A 26,915-nucleotide genomic window follows, 5' to 3' on the forward strand; every position below is an offset into this window, starting at 1 on the left:
CCAGCCAAGCGTCCCCAAAATTGTATCTTTTTTAAAAAAACTTTTTATTTTGAAACAACTTCAGACTCACAAGAGGTTGCAGAAATAGCATAGAAAGTTCTAGTGTACCCTTCATTGAGCTTTCTCCAGTTAACATCTTATATAACTATAGTTCTATCTGTAATTCCTCTTTCTAGACCTCTCTGTGGCTCTATAGAGTCTGGTGTGCTCATGGACTTAGAATCACAGCCAAGTAATAGATTGTCATCCCAGCCTTACTACAGGACGTTGGATTGCCCTGGCTTGTACGGACCTGTCTCAGGAGACTCAGATCGAGGCCTTGGACATTTCCTGACTCTCTTCATGAACATTTGTTTGACCCACCAGGCAGGGAGGACAAGAAAGGGTTCTGAGATACATGCCCACACCTGGGATTTATTTCAAAATAATACCTGCGGAGGGACGTGGATGCGGGTGTGTGTATGGAAGAATTAGCTATGAGCTGATGGTTGATGGGACTGGGTACGTGGGGGTTCATAACACCATTCTGTCTTCATTTGTATGTTGAATGGGTCTCGATTTCCTCATCTCGAAAGTTAGCCCCCTCGTCCCCCCTACACACACCGCCACATTGCCAAAGCATCATAACCGTTTCTTCCTTAGGTTTTAGAATCCATCTCTACTAAGTCACACTAGCAGGACAGAGTTCCTAGCAAGATACTCAGGTTCTACTACAGTGCACTTAATTCATGTATTTGGGTTGAAAATGGGACTGATTATTATGCCTGAAGGAGAAGGTCAGGGTTATTTGTTAATTGCCTGTGATTTTCACAGAAACACCCTCTGATGTTTGATGGATTTATATATGGTGAATAGCCCCTTGTCCTGGCAGAGCAGGTACTGTGACCCTTGGATGTATAGTCAAGAATTTGGTTGTTCCTTTGTAGAAGATCACTCGTCCCTATTTGTAAAGAGAAAATGTGGATCTGGTGCCCACGTTGTTAAAATAGAGGACAGAGAAGTGACAGAGGAGAAACTATGCTGTGCAGTTAGGAGGTAGAGCCCCATTTTACTCAGGCAAGGGAGAGAAGTGCATGCTCCTGTCTACTAAGTGGGGAGTAAAGGAGCACGGGCAGCCCAGTGCCTGTGGTCATAGGGAGAAGACGTCCAGCAGCATAATAGCAGCTTCTTTAAACCTCCCGTGAGAGAGCCTAGTCCTGCATAGCCAATCCTCAACTCTCAGGGCCTTTCTATTTATCACTATTCCATATCCTGCCACATATTCTAAAGAAATCGCCATCCAAACACAGGCATGAGTAAGCACAGTAATATCAACGGAGGAACATAAAGTAACAAGTATACATTGATTACAGCAATAAGGAAATACATAGATCCCAGCCAGGACTCAACGTAGTACACAACCAATGAGTATATATTACTTAAACAATTTTTTTCCCCAACATTTATTTAGTTTTGAGAGAGAATGAGCGTGAGCAGGCGAGGGGCAGAGAGAGAGGGGGACAGAGGGTCCGAAGCCAGCTCTGTGCTGACGGCAGCGAGTCTGATGCGGGGCTTGAACTCACAGTAAGATCATGACCTGAGCTGAAGTCGGACGCTTAACCAACTGAGCCACCCAGTTATTATTATAATAATTATTACTAATATTATATATATGTGTTTGTGTGTGTGTGTATGTGTATATATATATATATATATATAGAGAGAGAGAGAGAGAGAGAGAGAGAGAGAGAGAGAGAGAGTGTGTGGGCAGGGGAGGGGGCAGAGGGAAGGAATTTCAAGCAGGGTCCATGCTCAATGTGGAGCCTGATGCAGGGCTCCAGCCCACCACCCTGTGATCGTGACTTGAGCCAAAATCAAGAGTCAGATGCTCAACCGACTGAGCCACCCAGGTGGTCTATGAATATATATTATTAATCTACCATTTATTAGCTGTGTGGCATGAACAAATGACTTCTCTTTGCTTCAGTTTCCTCATTTATAAGTGGTGAAAATAGCAAAACTTACTGCATTTAGTTGTTGTGGATTAATTAGTACATGTATATTTAGAGGAAGATGCTTGGTACTTGAGTGGGCCCATAATCTGTTTTTATTTATTCTCATTGATCTAGATTGGAAGATAAAAAGATATGAATGGTATGGATTTTTTTTGGTATGGATTTTTTAAAGGTAATTAAAGTGCACAAGAAAAATCAAGATTTGTTTTTAAAATTCTGGTATTTTTCCCATTTAACTTATTGTTGTGGGGAAAACTCTTGTAGGGATATAAAAGACATTCTAGGTAATGTGGTGAACATTGATGTGCAGTTTGTTGGAAATTTTTATTACACCATGTATTATTACACTCTCTGTGCCTGTTAGAAATGTGATTGGAAATGCGTTATACATTTAAGTCTGAAAGCTTGGGGTAGGAAGGGTGTGCCCTTTGTGGCGCTCCTGGGGTTGTGCTGGCTGGTTCAAGCTGCTGACAACTCCATCATGGTGATTGCTCTTCTATTTGGGCATGCTTTTTACTTTTTCTTAAAAAAAAAAAGTGTTTTTAAATTGGAAAAATAATATGTGCACACAGTCAAGCATTTAACAGTACAAAAGGGATTGAAAGTAAAAAACTGGGTTTCCATCCTGCATCAGGTTCCCAGGCTCTCTTCCTAGAGGCAGAAACTGGTGTTACCAGTTTCTTGAAGTAGCCTTCTAGAACGTGCATGCGTGCATACACATACATTCACACAATTATAGCATGATTATGTACTGTTCTACATCTATACATCTTGAAGAATGTTTCACATCAAAGCTCAGTAATGCACCTTATTCCTTTCCATGCCTACACAGTATAAAGTCCTAAAGTTGCCGATAACTGGGGTGCCTGGGTGACTCAGTCATTTAAGTGTTGGACTGTGCTGACAGCTTGGAGCCTGGAGCCTGCTTCAGATTCTGTGTCTCCCTCTCTCCCTGCCCCTCTCTCGCTCGCACTCTGTCTCTCTCTCTCTCAAAAATAAATATTAAAAAAAATTTGTTTTAAATAAATTGAACCCTTAAAATCCTATTCCAATTTAAAGATAATTTGAAGTTATTATGTCAGAAATATACCTGCACCCCGTGTTTGTTGCAGCATTATTTACAACAGCCAAGACTTGGAAACAGTGTGTGTCCATTGACAGATGAACGAATGAAAAAAATGTGGCATATATAATGGAATATTATTCGTCCATAAAAAAGAAGGGAGTCTTGCCGTTTGTGACCACATGAATGGACCTTGAGGGCATTTTGCTAAGTGAAATAGGTCAGACAAAGAAAGATAAATACTGTATATCTTGGGACACCTGGGTGGCTCAATCGGTTAAGTGTCTAACTCTTGGTTAGCGCTCAGGTCATGATCTTGCAGTTTGTGGGTGGGAGTCCTGGGTCAGGCTGCACGCTGACGGTGAGGAGCCTGCTGGGGATTCTCTCTTGCTCTCTCTCTCTCTGACTCTCCCATGCTCGTGTTCTCTCTCAAAATAAATAAGTAAACTTAAAAAAAAAAAATACTCTATAATCTTATCTATGGAATCCCAAAAGGCCAAACTTTATAGATAGAACAGTTTGATGGTTGCCAGAGGAGGGGCGTGGGGGTAGGAGAAATGTGGGTGAACGTGTCAAGAGGTACAAACTTCCAGTTACATGATCAGTAGTTCTGGGGATGTAACGTACAGCATGGTGACTATAGTCAACGGTACTGTGTTACTGCAGTACCGAAAAGTTACAAAGAGAGTAGATCTTAAAAGTTCTCATCTTAAAAAATACTTGTAACTGTGAGGTGATGGATGTTAATTAAACTTACTGTGGCAGTCATTTCGCAGTATATACATAGACCAAATTGTTGTGTTGTACAGCTAAAACTAATGCAATGTTATCTATCAGTCATGTCTCAGTAAAACTGGAAAGAAATAGAATAGAAAACATTTTTAAAAGATAATTTAATAGGAAAAAGAGTTATTGGGATTTGAATTAATACAACATTTTCTTATGTTGTATTATACATTGTGATATTGTTATTTTAATATAGCTTTGTTATAATTACATATGTATAGATGTGCATATGCATATAAGTGTGTAAAATATATAATGTGTGTGTAATAACTATTTCAGATGGTTCTCTGTTCTCTTGTATGTTCTCTTGTATGTTTGTATAGTTCATTTAGCTTTATCAAGTCAACTATCCAGTAAAAACATTCAGTCGTTGGCTGTTTATATATTTTTCTTTTGTCTTTTTTTGTTTTCAAATTTTTTAATGTTTATTTTTTTTTGAGAGAGGGAGAGAGAGAGAGAGAGAGACAGAGTGTGAGTGGGGGAGGGGCAGAGAGAGAGAGACAGAATCTGAAGCAGGCTCCAGGCTCTGAGCTGTCAGCACAGAGCCTGACACAGGACCTGAACTGATGGACCGTGAGATCATGACCTGAGCCAAAGTCGGACACTTAACTGACTGAGCCACCCACGTGCCTTTATATTTTTCTTTTCTTTTTCTATTTTATTTTAATTTTTTTAATGTCTGTTCATTTTTGAGAGACAGAGACAGAGTACGAGCAGGGGAGGGGCAGAGAGAGAAGGAGACACAGAATCTGAAGCAGGCTCCAGGCTCTGAGCTGTCAGCACAGAGCCCAACATGTGGCTTGAACTCATGAACCGTGAGATCATGACCTGAGCCAAAGTCGGATGCTTAACCAACTGAGCCGCCGAGGTGCCCCTATTTTCTTAATTGTCCCTGTGGTATTGAATTTGAATCAGGTTCTTCTTGGTGCACATCACAAGAGCAATCACCTTAAATCCTTTTGAGGTAAAGCAGAATAAGTTACCTAGTTAATTAATGACAGGGCCAGCACCATTTTCCCCCCATTTGCCAGCATGGCTCAGTGGTCTGAGGCTCTGGCTCCAGTCTCTGGTAGGTTTGAATCCCACCGCTGCCTTTTTTTTTTTTTTAATTTTGATTAAAAAAAAAACCCGTAAAATTTACCATTTTAATCATTTTTGTATGTACATTTCAGTAGTGTTAGGTATATTCATGTTGTTGTGAAATAGATCTCCAGAACATTTTCATCCTGCAAATCTGAAACTCTGTGCCTGTGGAACAATAATTCCTCTTTCTCCTGTCCCCCTAGCCCCTGATAACCACCGTTCTACTTTCTGTTTCTATGAGGTTGACTACTTTAGATATCATAAAAGGGAAATCATACAGCGTTTGTCTTTTTGTGGCTGAATTATTTCACGTAGTATAATGTCCTCAAGGTTTATCCATCTTGTAGCATGTGACAAGTTTCCTTCCTTGGCAAGGCTGAATAACTCTCCATCGTATGTATACACCACATTTTGTTTATCCGTTCATTGTTTTTATTTTTTATAAATTTTTATTTCTTTAACATTTATTCATTATTGAGAGACCGAGAGACACAGAGCGTGAGCAGGGGAGGGGTAGAGAGAGAAGAGACACAGAATCTGAAGCAGGCTTCAGGCTCTGAGTTGTCAGCACAGAGCCCGATGCGGGGCTCGAGCTCACAAACTGTGAGATCATGACCTGAGCCGAAGTCGGTTGCTTAACCAACTGAGCAACCTGGGCGCCCCTATCCATTCATTTTTTTTTTTTTTTTTTAGTGTTTATTTTTATTTTTGACAGAGACAGAGAATGAGCGGGGGGGGGGGGGGGCAGAGAGAAAGGGAGACACAGAATCCAATGCGGGCTCTGTGCTGCTAGTGCAGACAGGGCTTGAACTCAGTGAACCTCAAGATCATGACCTATGCTGAAGTCAGACACTTAACCGACTGAGCCACCCAGACACTCCATGTCCTTTGCTAATTTTTTAATTAGGTAATTTGATTTTTGTTGTTGAGTTGTAGGAATTCTTCGTATACCCTGGATTTTGACCCTTTATCAGATATATAATTTGGAAATAACGTCCCCGATTCTGTAGTTTGCCTTTTCACTCTGTTCACAGACTGTGTCTTCTGATGCACAAAAGTGTTTAAGTTTGATATCTTCCCATTTGTCTTTTGGTGTCTCTGCTCTTGGTGTCATATCCAAAAAATCATTGGCCAAGTCCAATGTCATGACGTTATTTCCCTATGTTTTCTTTTAGGAGTTTCATAGTTTGAGGTCTATAGTCCATTTTTGAGTTCATTTTTGTGTATGGTATAATACCAGGGTCCAATTGAATGGATGTTTTTGATGGTGTGCTTCAATTATCCCTTAAGGGTCCAGAAGAATCCAGAAGGCTTCTTGTGCCTGTGGAGTGGCCATCCCAGGCTCTTGAGTTCGATCAAAGTTATTTACGTCATACTGGACAAACTTCTGTTGAGTACATGCTAAGTGTCTGATGGGTCTGGGAAATAAGAGAAGGAGACAAAACAAAAACAGTAAAATAACAACTAGAATAAAGATAATAAAATAATAAAAAATTCACATCTCTGGGGTGATGTGAATGCTCTGCATCTCTATAGGAGTTTAGATTATAGAGGCTACGCATTTGTCAAAACTCCGTGAATGTACACTTAGGGTTTATGCATTTCATTGCATGTGAAGTTTACATAAAAAAAAGAAACAAATATTGAACTCTAGTTGATGATAAGCACTTTGAAGTTTTTAGAGACAAGTGCATTTCCCTCTTTGAAAAAAAGAAAAAAGATATTTTCATCCTGCAAATCTGGAACTCTGTGCCTATGGTGGCGCCTGGATGGCTCAGTTGGTTGAGCGTCCAACTTTGGCTCGGGTCATGATCTCACCGTTCTTGGGTTTGAGCCCAGTGTCAGGGTCTGTGCTGACGGCTCAGAGCCCGGAGCCTGCTTTAGATTCTGTCTCTGTCTCTGTCTCTTTCTCTATCCCTCCCCTGCTTATGTGCTCTCTCTCTCCCTCTCTCCCTGTCTCAAAAATAAGCAAACATTTAAAAATCAATCAAAATACAAAAAGTAATAGATGCGTAGAGAGGTTAATAGATGATAAGCAAGTATATTTAAAGTGAATTTGCTCCCTGCTTGACATGTTTCATAATAAAATGTTGACGAAAGAAGATGAGCGGGTGGTACGCAGAGACTTACCTTTACCCCACAGAGCATAGTTAATGGCCACATGGGTTTTGTCAGGGTGGGAGGGTGAGCGGTAGAACTGGTTAGTACTGAAAGCATCTGCTCCCTTTTGGAACCTCTGGACAGATGTGCCTTCTATCACGGGGGATCAGTTGAATGACTGATGCTAGCCAGCAATTGGCTGTGGTGCTCCAGTACCTACAGGAAGGAATATGTTTTACGTTGTAACTTAAGGTACAATTATACGTAACCAAAGCAAAAATTTCATAGAACTATACTTTGCATTCTGATGTTTGCTATTCAATTTTTGGAAGAAAAAAAAAAAAAGGCCAGTTTTGATCCATTAACGGGTTAAGAACTGACAGTTTGAAAAATGCTGCTGTAACACGTAAACCATGGAGACCGAAAGATTGACACACATCATTTCACGTTCACAGCGAACGTTGCCATCAAAATCGTTAGCATCTTTAAATGTTTCTTAGAGCTTCAAAGCCCAGGGGAGCTGGGTCTCCTTACACATGCCACTATAATCTCAGTTGTGTGACCTTGGAAAAGATGTTTAAATTTTCAGGCTCAGTTTCATCATCTGGAAAATGGAGATATTAGGGGAAATGCACACTTCATAGCCCTCTAGAAAAGGATTCAATGAGGTGATGTCTGTAAAGTGCTTAGCACAGTGCCCAGCGTTGAAAGGCTCCAACAGGTGGTGAATATTTTTATTAGCCATGAATTCACGAACTTCTGTGTTTGGGCCTCAAAAGAAATCAAAATGGGCTTCAGTGGAATATGGTGTCCCTTGGTGTCTTCTTTAGTTCTTTTTTCCCGTTTGTTTTTTATAGAAGTGACCTTTTGGAAGTACCCACTTGTTGGCTGTAGCTAGCACTCAGTAAAACAGTACTCCGTTTTCCAGCAGTTGGTGGTGGTGGCTTTGGCGAGAATGCCATTTGGAAACATGGGGAGTTTTGGCAGGCTTTGTCGTGTTTGTTGTTGGAGACTGCCTTGGCATAGTCCTGGGTGAAGGAGGGATGCCTGGGGTTTCTCACTGATTCATCCCTTTGGCAGAGAATTCTGGATAAACTGCATCTGACTTGGGGGGGTGGGCAGGAAGAGCCCAGAGGGCCTCATTACAAAGGAGTTTACCTCTTTGAAATTCCCTTACCGACAGTTTATTCTACACCATTTCGATTTCCTCCTTTTTAATCCGAACAACTTTGGCTCCTGGTGGAAATAATTAGAACACGTGCTGGTATTTTTGGCACAATTGGCATTTTTGCTTTTCTTAATTTAGTGGAATGTGAGGGTTTTATTGCTGGGAGGGCCCTTGCAAGACCACTGTGAGTCTGCCGCTTGATAGGCCCCTTCGGCAGGCCTTTGGCAACAGGTGGGGCACTCCTGCTCCTGTGTGGCTAGAGGAGAGACACAGTACTTTAGCTGTAGGACTGGGGTGTTTTAACCACAGCCAACCTGAGAAAATGATTGCTATCACCACTGTGTGCTGCTGCAGTCTCTCTTTAAAAAAAAAAAAAAAAATTTTTTTTTTTTAATGTTTATTTATTTTTGACAGAGACAGAATGCGAGTGGGTTAGGGGCAGAGAGAGAGGGAGACACAGAAGCAGAAGCGGGCTGCAGGCTCTGACCTGTCAGCACAGACGCGGGGCTCGAACTCACAAACCGTGAGATCACGACCTGAGCCAAGGTCAGACGCTCAACCGACTGAGCCACCCAGTCGCCCCTGCGGTCTCTTTTGAGTATTCATCTTCCTACGTACTGTATTTACCAGCTTATTACCTAGAATAGCAGCCAATTTAGCAATCTCAGTGGCTTAACACAACCAAGATTTATTTGTTGCTCACATATCATATCCAATCAGAGTCAGGGTGGAGAATGTCTGTCTTTCTCTATACAGACACTCAGGGGCTTGGGCTGATAGGGGCCCCAAACATCTTGTAGCCATTTAGGGGGACTCATGACTTCCAGGTTGCCATGGCAGGGAAGAGAATCAGCATTCACTCTTCAGTGTTTTTGCCTAGAAGTGATAGAGTCATTTTGCTCATAGTTCATTGGTCCATACTGGTCGTATGACCCTGCCTAACTGCAGGGGGACTGGAAATATGGGGGAACCTATGGAATATTCGATGAGCATTACCAAGGAGAGGTGATATGTGGTATTATGTGTGTTAAAACTATATATTGAGGGGCACCTGGGTGGCTAAGTCGGTTGAGCATCTGACTTTGGCTCAGGTCATGATCTCGTAGTTCGTGAGTTCAAGCCCCACGTTGGGCTCACTGCTGTCAGCCTGTCAGAGCAGAGCAGGCTTTGGATCCTCTGTCCCCCTCTCTCTGCCTGCCCCTCCCCCACTTTCACTCTCCCCAAAATAAATGAATATTAACAAAGAAACTACATATTGAAAAAAATGCAGCTTCCGATTTTCTAGATCTGCCAAGTTTCATTTAATCTCCCAATTTTCTAAGCCTCCAGGTTCAAAGAGGCCACCATGGCAGCAGCTTTTACTGATGGCCTGGTAGGGACAGGGAAGCTGCTGCCAATCGCAGAGTTATGGGATTCATGAGCAGAGCAGCAGATAATACAACAGAGAAATGGCGGGGGCAACTGTGACTTCTTCTGCTGACTTGGTGTGGTTACTTTGTGTGGTAGGCTGAAAAATCCTCCCCCCTTTCTTTACCCCATAGATAGCAGGTCCTGATCCCTGGAGCCAGTGGGTGTTACCTATATGGCATCAGGGGTTTCGCAGATTGATTAGATTAAGGATCTTGAGTTGGGGGTTATCCTGGATTAGCCCAGTGGGCCCTGAATGCTGTCACATGTATCCTCATGAGAAGGGAGCAGAGGGATTTGACACTCTGACAGAAGAGGAGGAGGCAGTGGACCATGGAGGCAGAGACTAGAGTGACATGGCTACAAGCCAAGGAATGCCCACAGCCATCAGAAGCTGGAAGAGGCAAGGAGTGGATTCTCCTCTAGAGCCTCCGAAGGGATTGTGGCCCAGTAACTGGGGGATGGGGCAAGAGTGAAAATTTTCTTTCCATACTCTTTTTTCTTTCTTTTTTTTAAAAGTTTTTTTTTTTTTTAATGTTTATTCATTTTTGAGAGAGAGAGAGAGAGAGAGAGAGAGCACGCACGAGTTGGGAGGGGGAGAGATAATCCTAAACAGGCTTTGTGCTTGTCAGTGCAGAGCCTTACATGGGCCTGGAACCCACGAACCATGAGATCATGACCTGAACCGAAGTGCAGAGTCAGTCACTCAACCAACTGAGCTACCCAGGCGCCCCTCCTTACTCTCTTTTCTCCTCTTTTAAATTTAAACCATGTGAATCTACTACCTATTCAAAAGAAAGCAAATAAAATTAACCTTTACAGTTCTGCCAACCCTACAGTAAGGGACCATGGTTCATTTTATTGTGATCTTGTGGAATGCACAACTTGTGATCTGTGGAATGCACTTGTCATTCTTTTCAGAATGTTGCCCCCTGGGCCCTCCCATCCCACCTACTCCAATTTCTTCTCTCTCTCTTCTGGTGTTCGGGGGGTAAGTCAGTGGTGGGAAAGAATTATGTGGAGAAAAATAAATGATGCTGTAATAATTACAACTTTTGCTTAGAATTTCAAAAGGTAATTTGATTAAAAATTACCTCAGAATTACCTCCCTTTCTGGATCAAGGCTTCCAAAACAGTGTGCTGAGATTTAATTTCCTCAGCCTTGAGGAGTGCAGGCGAGGGCCAGGGTAGCCAGAGCCCATCCCCCACCCCCCCGGCTGGTGGCTTCTACTTCGAGAATACTGCCCGTTGCTGACAGTGTGCTATGTAAATATTATTATTTTCAATGTGCGCAGTGATGTGGAAAGGTTGGCAAATTCTGCTCTAGGTAAACTGTGGCCTTATATTTTAGAATACATGTTGCATAAAACCACCTATGGAAAACAAACAAACAAACTTGCTGGATCTTTGGGGAAAATTTAGTGATCGTTTTGCTCCAGTGCAGGAGTCCTTAGCCTTTTTTCCACCACGACCCTTGTGATGAGGATGGTCATGACCCGGTGGCCATCCTGGTGAGGGCACTGGCACTTTTGCATAGCCCAAAAAGCTGGCTTGGCTTCAGTGTTTCCCACACAAGCTCATAGGAAAAGAAAGTAGAGTAACATTTTAGGAAATGGTCTTGAGTTCACTCTTATTTACCAAGAAATGAATTGATGAAAACTTGGATATGTCCACCATCTGTAGGAACAAAGGCATTCTGACCCACATCATAAGTGACGTCACAGTTGGGAACAACTGTCCTCACAGCGTAAGTAACATTTCATATTGTGGCTAGCTGCATATAAGGTAATTTTAAAACAACAAATAAGAGATCAAGTTTTTTAAAGAATTGGTGACAAGCAAAAAAAAAAAATAATAGTGGTACTACATGCAGTGTATAAATAGAAACTTTATCAAGTTCAATTTTCATTTGAATTATATTTGTTGTTCTGTTGTGTCCTGGTGGGTCTGATGATGTTGGTAATGCTGTCTGTTCTTTATGTTTTCTGGAAAAAGTAACTGAATTAGTATGTCAATGTAGTATTATCTGAAGATATCTAAGAGCTGTTAAAATGCTTAAAAATAAAATGATCAATTCTCTCTTTGTTCTCTTGACAGGATAATTGAAGCTATCTGCATAGGTTGGTTCACTGCAGAGTGCATCGTGAGGTTCATCGTCTCCAAAAACAAGTGTGAGTTTGTCAAGAGACCCCTGAACATCATTGATTTACTGGCAATCACTCCGTATTACATCTCCGTGTTAATGACAGTATTTACGGGCGAGAACTCTCAACTCCAGAGGGCTGGAGTCACCTTGAGGGTGCTTAGAATGATGAGGATTTTTTGGGTGATTAAGCTTGCCCGTCACTTCATTGGTCTCCAGACACTTGGTTTGACTCTCAAACGATGTTATCGAGAGATGGTTATGTTACTTGTCTTCATTTGTGTTGCCATGGCAATCTTTAGTGCACTTTCTCAGCTTCTTGAACATGGGTTGGACCTGGAAACATCCAACAAGGACTTCGCCAGCATCCCTGCTGCCTGCTGGTGGGTGATTATCTCTATGACTACAGTTGGCTATGGAGATATGTATCCTATCACCATGCCCGGAAGAATTCTTGGAGGAGTTTGTGTTGTCAGTGGGATTGTTCTCTTGGCATTACCTATCACTTTTATCTACCATAGCTTCGTGCAGTGTTACCATGAGCTCAAGTTTAGATCAGCTAGATATAGTAGAAGCCTCTCTGCTGAGTTCCTAAATTAATGCATTGCAAATCAATTCTTGCACACACTTCGTTTGATAGAAAGAGTTGACTCTCCTTCCTAGTCATCATGTGCTTCTTGCTGGGTGAGTGCTGCAGTGGTACTACCGTCCTGTTGGCAGGGTAAAAATTACCCTTCCCAGCTGAAGGGATGAAAAAATGTACTGATAATGGAGTAAGTAGGATTGAGACCGTGAAGGGAAAACAATGACTCCTAGAATAAATTTTAGGACCTTATTTTATTTATGCCTGTCTTCTTCTTGCCTTGAACAATTACACTTTTTGTGTTTGTTTTAAAGTATAGTATTTGAACGTTTTAAAGCCAAAAGGTACCATTTTCCAAATGTTTTCCCATCTTATGAAATTCAGAAGAAGCTTGGAAGTTACAGTGTTTTTTTTTGTTGGAGAGTAACATTTTTATTTCTAAATGTTTTATAATCTCTCATATCAATGTCAGAAGTATCCTGGAAACATATGTCACATGCAGGAACTGTTTAACAAATACTTTAAAAATTTGGCCAAATTTTAAACTGTATAATGGAGCTAGATATGAGCAAGGATAGTATTTGAAAAACTTTCCTAGCATATTTCTCAATTCCCTGATTTGTTTTTGTTTCTATTATTCACCTTATCATACAGCTTTACGGAAGCTTGAGCATGTTTTCTTTTTTCCGTTTTGGATTTCTTTTATCTTTTTACTGAAGTGACTCAACAGAGTATTTCAGAATGAGGGGAGCTTGTATTGTTTTAGCATTTTATTGGAGTTCATTTTACTTGAATTCATTCACTGCTGTTACTAGGTGATAATTGTCCTAACATTCAGATGTCCAAACAAGAGTATTTCCAACATAGGAATGATAATAGAAATAGTTTGATGTTACAACCCATATTTATCTACTTCCGCTCTTAATTTTTTTCCGTGGGTTTAATAAGACTTAGCAGATGAAAGGATGTTTATGTAGCCTTTTTATACCAAAGTCATATTTAGATGTTGTCACGGGATTATCATAAAAAGAGAAATTAAATATTTCCTTACTCTTGGTTGCTATGTAGCTAAGCCAGTTTTAAGCCAGCTAAAAGCAGTGAATACATAATTGTTTGATCTGAGCTTCACCACGTTGAATTGCAGCTACACCAAAACTTCTTGTAACAATATTGAATAATATGCCACATTAATCTGGGTAGATTATTAGGATTAGATAATATAAAACTGTTGACTGTTTAGTGCTAAAATTTAGCAATATGAATTAAGATTTTGCTTTGTTAACCAGTTGCCGTAAAGAAGTTAATATATAAACACAAAAAATTAAAGTCATAGATTCACAAATAATTTAATGTTATAGACTGCAATTTAGTGGGAGTGGAGAGGGTGGGTGGAGAGGAGATGGGGCCTGGATATATTTATTACAGAACAGAAGTGTTCATTAAAAGACTATTAGCTATCATCTAGTTCAAACGTCAACTAGCACAAGTAGACAACCAGGGCAAGAGAGGATATGACTGTGGAGGAATGAGGGCCCAAACCTGGATGTCTAAAAACCTACTTAGCCCAGCAGCTTATTCTTAACACATGTTTAGGGTTTGAGAAAAGCGTCAAGAAGCCACACTTCTTTGCCATTGCCGTTGCTGGGGTAATAATAGCAAAACCATTCCTTTTTCCTAATTTCTGAGTTTATGTGACATTTTGGCCATGAAAAGAATCTCACCCCATCTTTTTTACCATTGCACACTGGTATGCTGCTTATTATATACTCAAAATAAATTCTGTTATTTATTGTCTACTTATTGTATTTTAATATATTTGAAATAAATGGCATGGATTTATTTTTTACCTATTTTGATTCAGGCCTTGTGGTTCATGCGAATAATATGCAGATGAAAGCATCCCCATATTACTAATAAAAATATGGCAGCCATCCATTTTGCTGGCACTGGGAAGCCTTCATGGAAATATGTCTTATGTCCCCAAATAAATTATAATTATCTTGAGGGCTGGGGCCCTCTTTCCGGCACACACCTTCATAGCCCCACAGCGTCTGTGACAGATTTGGGCACATGCTATCGTTGACTGATTTGGGGGGAGAGATTTCTGTGTGAAGAGGCAAGGAGAAGCCCACACCCACAAGTGCACATGTAGAGCCGCATGTGTGAACACACACACAGACTTTGAGGCTGCCCTTAAGGAACAAGAAATCTCCTGTTGGTGGTGGCAGACCAAGGACGTCTAATGACTAATCCAGCTACCCATTTACTAAGAAAGGTGATAAGAAATTATAGAATACTTCATGAGTTAAGAGACTATATCATGGACATTGTAATTTTTGAGGAACAGAGGCGTTTTTCTTGAAACTTTTCCCTGAATGTTACTGCTTTTTAAAAAGCCATTCAGTAGGACGATTTTTTAGTTGTGCACTTGGACGTTTCTCATAACTCCATCGTCACAGCACAGATACTTTCATTAGGATCTGTGTTAATAAATACCAGTAAGTCAGATGTTATTCTAAATTATTAGAATGCTCAGTGAGGAAAGAGGAAACCCGAATGTTGGTTCTGGTTTTACCACATGTGAGATTGTAACTTAATCTTAGGTATATCTTGTTTTGTATCCTCTAAGATGGTGGGTTTTTTTCCAGATTAAAGATACCAATTACAGAATGCCTTTAAAAGCGAACATACTCTTAACAATCCAAGGCCTTATTTATCTTTTTCTTTTATGGGTCTTTTGTACTGTGGGTTGCTGGTTGAAACTGGCATTTGCATTTGCTTGGCTCTTGGTTTTCGCAGTTACTTGTCACCACACATTTGTAAGTTCTTCCTTTCTTAAAAAATGTAGAAATACGTCCTTTCACAGTGGCTGTCAGTAAGTCAAAGTAGTATTCTGTTTTTAAGTTTGGGTCCAGATGTCTTCCTTAGGTCTCCTGTGACCTGGGAGGTGGGGAAGATGGGGTTACATTGGATATTGGTGTTGGAAGGATTTCCTTTGTTGGCTTGATATTTTCTAAAAGCAGCTTATTTTTCCTCTTTGTTATAGAAATGAAAAATAAAAAACTGAAACCTCCTAGCTGTGCTTCACTATTAAGCTTCTGTAACCCCAAACTTCATACATAGCTTCACAAAACATTTCCAGAGCTCTCTGATCCTACATAAATGTACATTCACTTATAGTATGCAACATACAGTCCAAACAAATACGGTGTAAATATTTCATAGCGTGACAGTAAATTAGAACTAAAGGGCCCTAGGGGTCAGTTAAGCATCCGACTTCAGCTCAGGTCATGATCTCATGGTTCGTGGGTTTGAGCCCCACATCAGGCTCTGTGCTGACAGCTTGGAGCCTGGAGCCTGCTTCGGATTCTGAGTCTCCGTCTCTCTCTGCCCCTCCCCCGCTCATGCTCTGTCTCTCTCTCAAAAATAAATAAACATTAAAAAACAAAAAGAACTAAAGAGCCCTAGAGACCTTCTGGTCTACCATGTCCCCTTCCTTTGCCCTTTATCTTGTCCAAATGTCAGCGGCCAAGGAACTGTGTTCCCAGTGGCTTATGAGTTAGCTGTCATCCTGATTTACCTGGGACTTTCTTCGTTTTACCACTGAAGGTCCCCCCATCCGGGGAGATCCTTTCATCTCAGGAGACATGGTCACCTGGGAGAGTTGGTCACCCTAGTATCAGGTCAGGCCCCCGAAACCTGATTTTCAGATTTTTAGTTCAGTAGTCTTTGGACATACTTCTATTTTATAACATCAGAAAGCATGAAGGATTTCTTTTTAAATATTTTCTTTGGGGCCTTGGAGCCCCTTCTTATAGGTCAAATAAAGAGCAAATGTAGACACCCTACATGCCAGGAAGGATGGCTTGGGACAAGTGTATAGGGAACTCAGACTTTCAGTAGAGTTTTTAAGTTTATTTATTTATTTTGAGAGAGAGCGAGAGAGCGAGCACTGGCATGCAGTGCTCATGCCAGAGGGGCAGAGCCCCTCACAGACTGAGCCACCCAGGCGCCCTCCAGTAAGTACTTAAAGTTTGGGCCATTAGTGTCAATTTAATTGTCAGTTTATTGTTTTAGTGAATTGAACTTGATAATCTGCATTTATGCTATAATTTAAGCAAATTAATTAAAGTAGCTTTGGTGAGAATCCTTTGATTTAACACTATACCAAGCATAGTGAAAACATAAATGACATTTAGTGAATGAAAGCCTGAGGGAATAAATATTTGGATTTCACCTACCAGAACTAAGTAATGCGATGTCATTTATATCTGAAGAAGTGATCTTACTTTATTTATGCAACATTGTGTTAACACTGAAACTAAAATTTCACACAATTTTGTATTAGGTAGTTTCCCCTCCCCTTAGACTTTAATTATTTCATTTTTTTTTTAAAGTTTATTTATTTTGAGAGGGGCAGAGTGAGAAAGAGAGCGCCTGCGAGCAGGGGCGGGCAGAGAGAGGGGGACCGAAGATCTGAAGCGAACTTCGCACTGATCGCAGAGAACCTGGTGTGGGGCTTGAACTCAGGAACCAAGACATCGTGACCTGAGTCGAAGTGGGATGCCTGACCGACTGAGCCACCCGGGCGCCCCAAGGTGATTTGTTTTTAAAGAAAGAACACATAAGTAATGACAGGTGTTTTTGTTGTATTAATATACAATGAATGGTTCAATTTACATATTTTTTACCTGTGTGCTACAAGCTTGATCTGACAGCTCTGGTGGGTTTCTGTGTTTTCCTTCTCTGCCATACAGAAGGCAGGAGAATTCCACGTTTTTAGTGGAGAACAGTATTCGAGTTACAAATCCTGAACAAACCCCTGATACAAGCGGGGTGTGTGTGTGGCCATAGCTAAACGTGCATTTATTTTGTTTTATTGTTTTAGCCATAGTGAATCTTTTATATGAAACACTTGGAGGTAAAAATGCAAAATCATGAAATTGACGTAAGGTTTGTAAGTTTCAAGTGAAAGGTTTTGTTCATAGGACAGAATTGGAAAGTTTAGATTTTTTGCTTTGAGATAAACTGCCTAGCTTCTTATCTGTATTTTTATTCCATTTTTCTTATCATTTGGAAGTTTACTATTATAAACCACTATTTACTATTATAAATAGTAGAAATCATAGTTGTAAAATTAGAATAATGGGTCATGGTCCCTTTCTTGATAAGATTTGTCTTATAATGATTTAAGGGAAATCACATTTTATTAACTTTCCCAATTAACTCAATTTAAAAAGATCAGGTGGAAGTTGAGCAACATATGTTTGTCTTTTTCTTAAGTAATTTTTAAATTTTTGACTACAGTTTTTTTTCCCCATTTTATTTATTTTAGAGAGAGAGCATGACCGGGGGAGAGGGGCAGAGGGAGAGAGAGAGAATCCCAAGTGGGCTCCATGCTTAGCACGGAGCCTGATGTGGGGCTCCATCCCACAACCCTGGGATCATGACCTGAGCCAAAATCAAGAGTCAGACACTCAACAGACTGAGCCACCCAGGTGCCCCTTATATACATTTTTAAAATTTATGCATCTTTATTTTTTTTATTTTTTTTTTTAAATTTTTTTTTTTCAACGTTTATTTATTTTTGGGACAGAGAGAGACAGAGCATGAACGGGCGAGGGGCAGAGAGAGAGGGAGACACAGAATCGGAAGCAGGCTCCAGGCTCTGAGCCATCAGCCCAGAGCCTGACGCGGGGCTCGAACTCACGGACCGCGAGATCGTGACCTGGCTGAAGTCGGACGCTTAACCGACTGCGCCACCCAGGCGCCCCAAATTTATGCATCTTTATATGCTGCAGTGCAAGGCAGAGGTAGGAGGACTGTAGCATGCAAGAAATAATTAGGTGCATCCCACTTTTTGTAATAAATAGGTTTTCAAACATTTGTATGGAAAAAAAGGTTGGTAAACTTCATCATATTTCATATACACAATAATGGATGTGTACAGGAACTCAATTAGGGAATCCTTCCTGTGAGTCAAACTTCGTTTGTGTTATTATCCCCTAGCATATGTTTTTTAGGTTTGACTTTTCATGTATATAATAATGAGGTCTTATGAGATGGGCATACCTGTATAGGAATCAGAATCAGATTAAATTGGGGCACCAGGATGGCTCAGTCGGTTAAGCGCCTGACTTCGGCTCAGGTCATGATCTCATGGTTTGTGAGCCTGGAGCCTGCTTCAGATTCTGACTAAGCCAGCCAGGCACCCCTCATTGTGATTTTGATTTGCATTTCCCTAATGACTAATGATTTTGAGCATATTTTCATGTACTTATAATGGTTTATGTACCTTTGGGAGAAATGTCTATTCAAATAATTTTCCCATTTAAAAAATGGGTTGTCTTTTTATTGTTGAATGATAAGACTTCTTTACATATTCTAGATACCAGATCCTTAACAGATACATGATTTACAAATCTTTTCTCTCAGTTTGAGGGTTGTCTTTTCACTTGCTTAAGGGTATCATTTGTAGCATGCAAATTTTTTTTAATTTTCTTTATTTTAAATTTTCTTTTTAGTTTTTTTAAATTTACATCCAAATTAGTTAGCATATAGTGAAACAATGATTTCAGGAGTAGATTCCTTAATGCCCCTTACCCATTTAGCCCATCCCCCCTCCCACAACCCCACCAGCAACCCTCAGTTTGTTCTCTATATTTATGAGTCTCTTCTGTGTTGTCCCCCTCCCTGTTTGTATATTATTTTTGTTTCCCTTCCCTTATGTTCATCTGTTTTGTCTCTTAAAGTCCTCATAGGAGTGAAGTCATATGATTTTTGTCTTTCTCTGACTGACTAATTTCACTTAGTATAATACCTTCCAGTTCCATCCACGTAGTTGCAAATGGCAAGATTTCATTCTTTTTGATTGCCGAGTAATACTCCATTGAGTATATATAACACATCTTCTTTATCCATTCATCCATCGATGGACATTTGGGCTCTTTCCATACTTTGGCTATTGTTGACAGTGCTGCTATAAACATGGGGGTGCATGTGTACCTTTGAAACATGGGGGTGCATGTGTCCCTTCGAAACAGCACACCTGTATCCCTTGGATAAATGCCTAGTAGTGCAATTGCTGGGTCGTAGGGTAGTTCTATTTTCAGTTTTTTGAGGAACCTCCATACTGTTTTCCAGGGTGGCTGCACCAGCTTGCGTTGTCACCAACAATGCAAAAGAGATCCTCTTTCTCTGCATCCTCGGCAACATCTGCTGTTGCCTGATTTGTTAATGTTAGCCATTCTGACAGGTGTAAGGTGGTATCTCATCGTGGTTTTGATTTGTATTTCCCTGATGATGAGTGATGTTGAGCATTTTTTCATGTGTCTGTTAGCCATCTGGATGTCTTCTTTGGAGAAGTGTCTATTCATGTCTTTTGCCCATTTCTTCACTGGATTATTTGTTTTTGGGGTGTTGAGTTTAATAAGTTCTTTATAGATTTTGGATACTAACCCTTTATCTGATATGTCGTGGCATGCAAATTTTTTTAAGTTTATTTATTTATTTTGAGAGAGAAAGACAGTGGGAGAGGCAGGGAGAGAGAGAGAGAGAGAGAGAGAGAGAGAGAGAGAGAGAGAGAATCCTAAGCAGGCTCCACACCAGCAACACAAAGCCTGACATGAGACTCAAACTCACAAACCGTGAGATCATGACCCAAGCTGAAACCAAGAGTTGGTTAACTAACTGGCTCAGTTTTTTGTCTCTTCTGCTTTTGGTGTTGTATCTAAGAAACTCAAGGTCATGAAGATTTACTCCTATGTTTCCTTCTAAAAATTTTATAGTTCTAGGTCTTACTTTCAGGGATCTGATCCATTTTGAGTTAATTTTTGTATATGGTATGAGGTAGGGGTCCAACTTCATTTTTTCGAGGTGGTATCCTGTTTGTTGTTCCTCTACCATTGAAGACACTCTTTTTTCCACCATCGAGTGGTATTGGCATAATTGTCAAAACCAGATTGCCATAGATGTATGTGTTTATTTCTCCTGAACACTCAGTTCTCTTCCATTGATCTATATGTTTGTTATTCCAGAACCACAGAGAAGACTTTGGAGTAAGTTTGGAAATCAGGAAGTGTGAGTTCTTCTTTTACAGGATTGTTACGGATCTCTTGCATTTCCATATGAATTTAGTATCAGCTTGTCCACTTCTGCAAAAAAAGGCAGTTGGAAATTTGATAGAGAATTTCATTGAATTCTGATTGAGAATGTAGATCAATCAGGGTAGTACTGCCCTCTTAACAATATTGAGTCTTCCCAATCCATGAACACAGTATGTCTTTCCATTTACTTAAGTCTTGTTTAATTTCCTTCAGTGTTCTATAGTTTACAGTACAGAAGCCTTGCACTTCTTTGGTTTAATTTATTCTTAGTATTTATTCTTTTTGATGCTATTGTTAATGCAGTTGCTTTCTTAATTTCATTTTCAGATTATTCATTGGTAGTGTATAGAAACACAACTGATTTTTCTATCTTGATCTTGTGTCCTGGAACCTTGCTGAGCTTTAATAGTTCTAATAGTTTTTTGAGGATTCTTCACAGGTTTTTACATATCATCTGCAAAGAGAGATAATTTTACTTCTTCCTTCCTTTTATCTCTTTGTCTTACTGAATTACCCCAGCTAGAACTTCGCTAGAAGTCTCAAATAGATGTGGTGAGGGTGGATATTCCTGATCTTAGGGAGAAAACTTCCAGTCTTTCACCATTAGGTATGATGTTCGCTACGGGTTTTTCATAGATGCTCTTGAACGGGTTGAGAAACCTTTCCTGTATTTCTAGTTTGTTCAGTGCTTTATCATGAAAGGTTTTTGGATTGTAGAAATGTGTTTTAATGAAGAGATGGGTAGATTTTATTGTGAGTTGAGTTGTACTGTCAGTGTCAGGAAATAGGTTTTGTTGAAGTGGGTTTCCAACTCTCTACAAGATAACTAATCGGGTTGAAGCCATAGAATTGCTTGTTGATGCTTTTTACGGTTCATCAATTGATGTACATTTAATGGTTTCTAAGACTATTAAACCGATTCTCTTCATTACCTCAAGTTAATTTGAGTTTGTGTTCACTTGCCTAAAGATACAGAGACGCACAGACACAAGAAAGATAATGTGTTTCTGTTGGTTGGGTTTTTTTAATGCCTTTTTATTACCTGACCTTGTGCTTCTCATACTCAGATAGTCCAGGAATGGTGGCAGGATGCCAGGGGGTGGAGAGAGGCGGGCTCCATCCCCATGAACAGCCCTTGCTGTTGCGTGCAGTTCTCTTCCGCCTGTCTTGGGGGTACCTTGGTAGAAAAGCTCAAGAAGCAGGGAGCCTCTCTGCACTCCCGGGGACTGGATTTCCTAGCGTGTGTTAAGTCCACATCCTTTCATAGTACTTACAGGAAGTGCAAGAATCACTGAATTACTGGGACGGGGAGGAGTCATCTCCAAAACAAGACTTGATAGTTAATTAACCTGTGGCATTGCTGTAGGAAAGTTATTTATTTATTTATTTAAATCCTTTGTGTGCACATAGTAGGAGGGTTTGCCTAACAAGTATCACTGCTGTGCTGGGCCCTTCGGGGCCCACAGAGGTGACTGTCAGCTGGCCTCACCCTGGCAGGTACCCTTTGAAAAACCCATTCCGTTCTGTGCAAAAGATTCATTTTGTTATTGGTTTAACCTGAGGGTCCTTTTCACAAATACTAAGCCCAGATTTTTTTAAACGTAATCCCTCACCGTGAATATAATCATTGTGAAATTCCTCTAGGAAATTATGTCAGTAAAATAATTGAAGGAAAGCTCAATATTATCCGTAAACAACGCTTCCCCAAATGGTTTGGAAGATCACTTACAAGGTCGCGTTTTGCAGTCTGACTAACTTTTAATGGGTAGAGCTCCACTGGCATTTTTTTTTTTTTTTTTACGAGTCATATTGCTAATGTGGTATTTGACTGAATACTTAACAGCTGTCTACTTTTGTACATATGCCCCAAAGGCCTTTGGTTACTGACTACAGTTTTAATAAATCTCACGAGTATGCTGGGTGAATGTTAATAATCTTCAGTACAAATGTGGACGTCAGACCCGATGGAGTTACGATCCAGGATTTTGGACACCCTACTTTTGTAGTGTTATTTACTAAAAATGTTTAGGAAAAAAAGTTTCAAAGAGAGGTGTTCTTTGCTACAAATGTATTCGGTACTATTCATAACAACCATTCTTAGGAATAGTAGAATTCCCAATTGCTAGTCACTGAATACTTTAATAATGACTATCGTTCCTTATATTTACAGGGTAATGAGAATTATGGCTGCTTTTTCATAAAATGTACTAATGTCTTAACCATTCTTTTGTTTTTACTTACTACTTTTATTAACTATTCTGAAAGTAAATCTCTGACCCTAGTTGGTCATCCTAAAAAACAAAATTTGCTGGGGCACCTGGGTGGCTCAGTTGGTTAAGCGTCCGGCTTCGGCTCAGGTCATGATCTTACTGTTCGTGAGTTCGAGCCCCACATCAGGCTCTGTGCTGACAGCTCAGAGCCTGGAGCCTGCTTGAGATTCTGTGTGTGTCTCTCTCTCTGCCCCTCCCCTGCTCACACTCTGTCTCTCTCTCTCAGTAATAAACATTAAAAAAAAAATTGAGAGAAAAAAAGTGTAACTAGCAGTAACTCAAAAATACATTAGTCTCACGGTATTTATGGGTTCACGGTTCACAGGGAACCTGTGGGCACCGGAAGTAATGGGTGTTTGTTGTAAAAGACCGAGCAGCAGCTGCCTGAGTCTGGCGGTTTTGATTTCTCTTCTGCCGCTCGGAGATGGCATCCCTCAGCAATGCACCCCTTCCGGTGTTGTCTTCACCTGGTACACACTGGTTGATTCTTCTTCTTTCTCGGTTCAAATTCCAGAGTAGCATTACCATCACTAAGGAATGGGAGTGGTTTTCTAAGCCAGGCCTCCAGGCTCTGGGAGAGCAATCTTTCTGAGGCGGGGATATTGCTGTGGGCAGGGCAGTTTCTCTTGAGGAGGAGATGTTGAAAGTGCCATAATTGTTCTGCTGGGAGATTGCGCAGAACGCCAACCCAGGCCACCATGTTTAGGGCATTTTGCCGATTGGACGTGACAAACAGGTAGTAGTAGCAAGTACTTAGTGATTGGCCTTGTCTGGTGTAGTCAGAGTAGAAAACTGATCTTACCCAGAGTTGAAGTTGTTGTTGCGATTAGCCACAGTTACAAGAGTAAGTCATTCTGTGGGCAGAAGCTGTGGCTGATTTGTGGCTGTCTCTAGAAGTCCTGAGTGTTTGAAGTCAGTGGCATGTGTGGTTAATTACTAAATAAGCAGATTTCTAGATGCCTTCAAATGAAGGAACACTTAACCTTTACACTTGGAGCTGCTTTCCTTTGCCCCCTACTATTAACCAATGTCAGGACATTTTTACAAAGGAGAAATCTGAGTTTGGTGCCAATGAGAACTTGAGGGTGCTTTGTGCCTGTCCCTCTAGGAATCAGCTGGAGACCCCCACAACCAGCTGGTGCCTGATACCACTGTGGAAGTGGGATTTAGGTTGTGGATCCTCCGGTTACTCTGTGTATGTCTGTCCTAATGGAAACTTCCGTTCATCTGTCCACAGTCTTAAACTCTTTTTGTTCATATGCCAAAAAAGCTTTAAAAATTTATTTACGTAATTCTGTATGCCCGTCATGGGGCTTGAACCCATGACCCCAAGATCAAGAGTCACATGCTCTTCTGGCTGAGCCAGCCAGGAGCCCCCTCCAAATCTGGGATATTATTCAGCTTTTTTGTTACTATTATCTATTCATTTACATAGTCTAATTTTTTGAGTCCCTCGTTGTTTCCCTTATTTTGATCTAATTTGGCAATTTAAGAAGCATTTCCTGTTGAACTTCCCCCTTAGAACAGTGTTTTTCTAGAGTACCTGATTAAATTAATAGGTGAAAATAATTAGAATTTTTTTTTCTCTTAATATCACTGGGAGTTTGGCAAAGGAAACAGGTGCAGTAATGATCAAACTTAAAATAATTTACGCTGTCATTAGTTTACCTTTGTATTTAGACACAATGAATACTATCTACTTTCATTTCACGGAAAACATTTTTAACGTGAGTACTGTTAGTAATCAGATTTCTTCACTGAATGTCATTGCATCAGACTATTCAATAACTAAAAATACATGGAGACTGTACGTTTTTGAACAAGCAGAAATCTAGGGTACATTTTTTTCCACTTTACGTAGTATCCCTCACTTTTCACTTTTGGGCCCCAAACTAATGGCTTACATGTTAGTGTACTGAATGGCTTATGACTTAGATTTATATTATCTTTCACTGTATACAGCCATTGACTGGAAATATCCAAAGGTAAAACTGTTACGCCATTTCTAACTTGAAAGTAAAGAATATATCTACTTTTGTAAAGGTCACAGAATGTAGATTTTTTTAAATATATTATACATACCGAGTTATAAATGCTATTCTATTTAAATTACTTAAGTAAAGGTATATATATGTCTGTTTTGCACTAAATAGTACCTTATACATTCAACCATTTTTATATCGCAGTAGTTCAGTCTTATGTTAAAAAATGATAGGAAAAGTTTTTCTTGGATGTATTTTAAAATTTGCTTTTTGCTTAAGTTTAATTTTGCTCAATAAGCTCATCATCTCACCATCCCACATGAGACCAAGTCCTCTCTTTAGTTCAGAATAGCTTAAATTTTGGTGCACATTTTTGCTATTTTCAGAAACCAAGTTGAAGTAGCCTTATATCAAAGGTAGCCTTATGTGGAGAGCCTTATTGCAAAGATTTTAGAGTATTTAATTTCTAGTATTTTTTCTAGAATTCAGAATCTTGGGTATTTCTGGACATACAAGAACTTTGAAAAGAGTTCCGTATTTCGTTATGGGTAAAATATGTTAAGTACATTGAGAATGTCTTTACACTTTCTGACATTTGTATTTATGTTAATTGAGTAAAGTTATACCTCAGTTTTTTGTTGAATTTTGTACTGTCCTATGATAAAGTTCACCAGTGGATAAATTGCTGTGTATGTGTGTGATAAAGATACTTGCCTTAAAATAGAGCACTTCTGTTTTGCAAACAGCTGTGGTCGAATTGTCTTTCCAGTTACTCATCTTTCTGTGCACCTGGTGACTGCAGGCCTGATAAAGTCCTTGGAGGTAAGAAAGAAGATGAACATCTTTTCATTGTTAGCAATCTAAACCTAGATTAAAAAGCATTTTGACATGTCAAGATTTTTATGGGAAAAATTAATGTGTGTGTGTGTGGGGGGGGGGTAGCATTCACTGCTAAAGATAGCAAGTGGTTGAATAGATTAAATATGTATTGGTTTTAACCATTATTTCTTATTGACCTTATTCTCAATGGGAATAGTGATTCAAATGTTTGTATGGCCAGTTCTATTACTTCCACTGTGTATTCATAACTAGTGCTAATTGTCATTATTATTGGCCATTGCATAAATCATGGAGGAATCAGATGTACTGTATCAAACAAGAGGGAAGGTAATTTGGATAGTAAAGACTGTATTATATATAGTTTTGGATTTCAGGTAATCATTTTATTATTTGGTAGCTCTTTTAGGAATGATGGTTTAAATGGACATAGTTTCTATCTAATAAAACGATTGCTAAAATCAGCTCAATTTATGTGGCACAATTTTGTTGTTTTCTACTTTAATATGGGATTAGTAAAATGTGCAACCATATGGGTCATAGCTTTTCTTACTCGGCTGTGCAACTTATGTATTTATGTTAGATCTTTTAGAGTACCTGAAATGTGCATCAAATATTTAATTAATTAATGGTTGAAGCTTTTTAGCATCTTTAATCCTTAAGGAAATATTTTATAAAAAAGAAAATTAGCTTTGTTACAATATCATTATGTTGTATGTACATCTGAAAATAATCTGTACAGCCTGAACATTGAAATAGTTAATAAATTTTGACTTTGAGAACCACCCACCGCTGCTAAGTACATGTCACTGTCTGTCGAGTTGACTTCAGTAACTAGTGTAATTCATTCTTGGTGGACTGTCTCCCTTTTGTTCCGAACCAAAACTTCACTTTGCAATAAACGAATGGTGGTTGAAGCACAAAAGATGTCTCCTGGCTGTGACAGTGTCTCTGACGGTCACGTGGCTTTGAATCAATCCTTTGATCTTTCTCTGACCTGCTTTCACATTTTCTTTTTCTCCCTTTTAACAACTCCTCTTCTCTGTGCTGAGAACACGAATCATCTATGTGAGGTAAGTTCCCAGGCTGTGATGACAGGTGCCCATAGGCACATAGTATGTGTGGAGCTGAATCAGAAATTTTGGAGTTTGTACCTTCTAGACGCTACGCTTGTTTGTAGTATCTTCTCAGTGACACAAGTGCCTGCCAGACCCTTTCAGTTTTCTTAGTGAAAAGGCTGCACGACCCTCCCCCCCCCGCCTTTATCCCTCATGTCTCTCTCTTCTGCATGATCCCTGCCCACACACCCACCCCCCACTCCCCTGACTGCCTGGAGAAAGGGAGTTTAGATTAGACACTCTTGTACTCCAGCAGCCCCTTGGTTTGATGGTACG

The 26,915-nt window shown here is 40.0% G+C and overlaps 1 protein-coding gene across 3 annotated transcripts in view; it reads left to right on the forward strand.

Moving 5' to 3' along the window:
- The window catches only part of KCNG3 (potassium voltage-gated channel modifier subfamily G member 3), a 56,311-nt gene extending 30,003 nt beyond the window's left edge, over positions 1-26,308 (forward strand). For 2 of the 3 annotated variants that reach the window (XM_030311209.1, XM_030311210.1), the window contains exon 2: positions 11,699-15,595. In XM_030311209.1, coding sequence (XP_030167069.1) covers positions 11,699-12,344 — 646 coding nt within the window. In that variant the 3' untranslated portion in view covers positions 12,345-15,595. Of the gene's footprint in view, positions 1-11,698; positions 15,596-25,453 lie in introns of those variants that run through there. The other variant, XM_030311211.1, reaches the window with a different exon arrangement.
- Positions 26,309-26,915: the final 607 nt, after the last annotated feature.

This window comes from Lynx canadensis, chromosome A3, assembly GCF_007474595.2.
Source record: "Lynx canadensis isolate LIC74 chromosome A3, mLynCan4.pri.v2, whole genome shotgun sequence".
Taxonomy (NCBI): Eukaryota; Metazoa; Chordata; class Mammalia; order Carnivora; family Felidae; genus Lynx; species Lynx canadensis.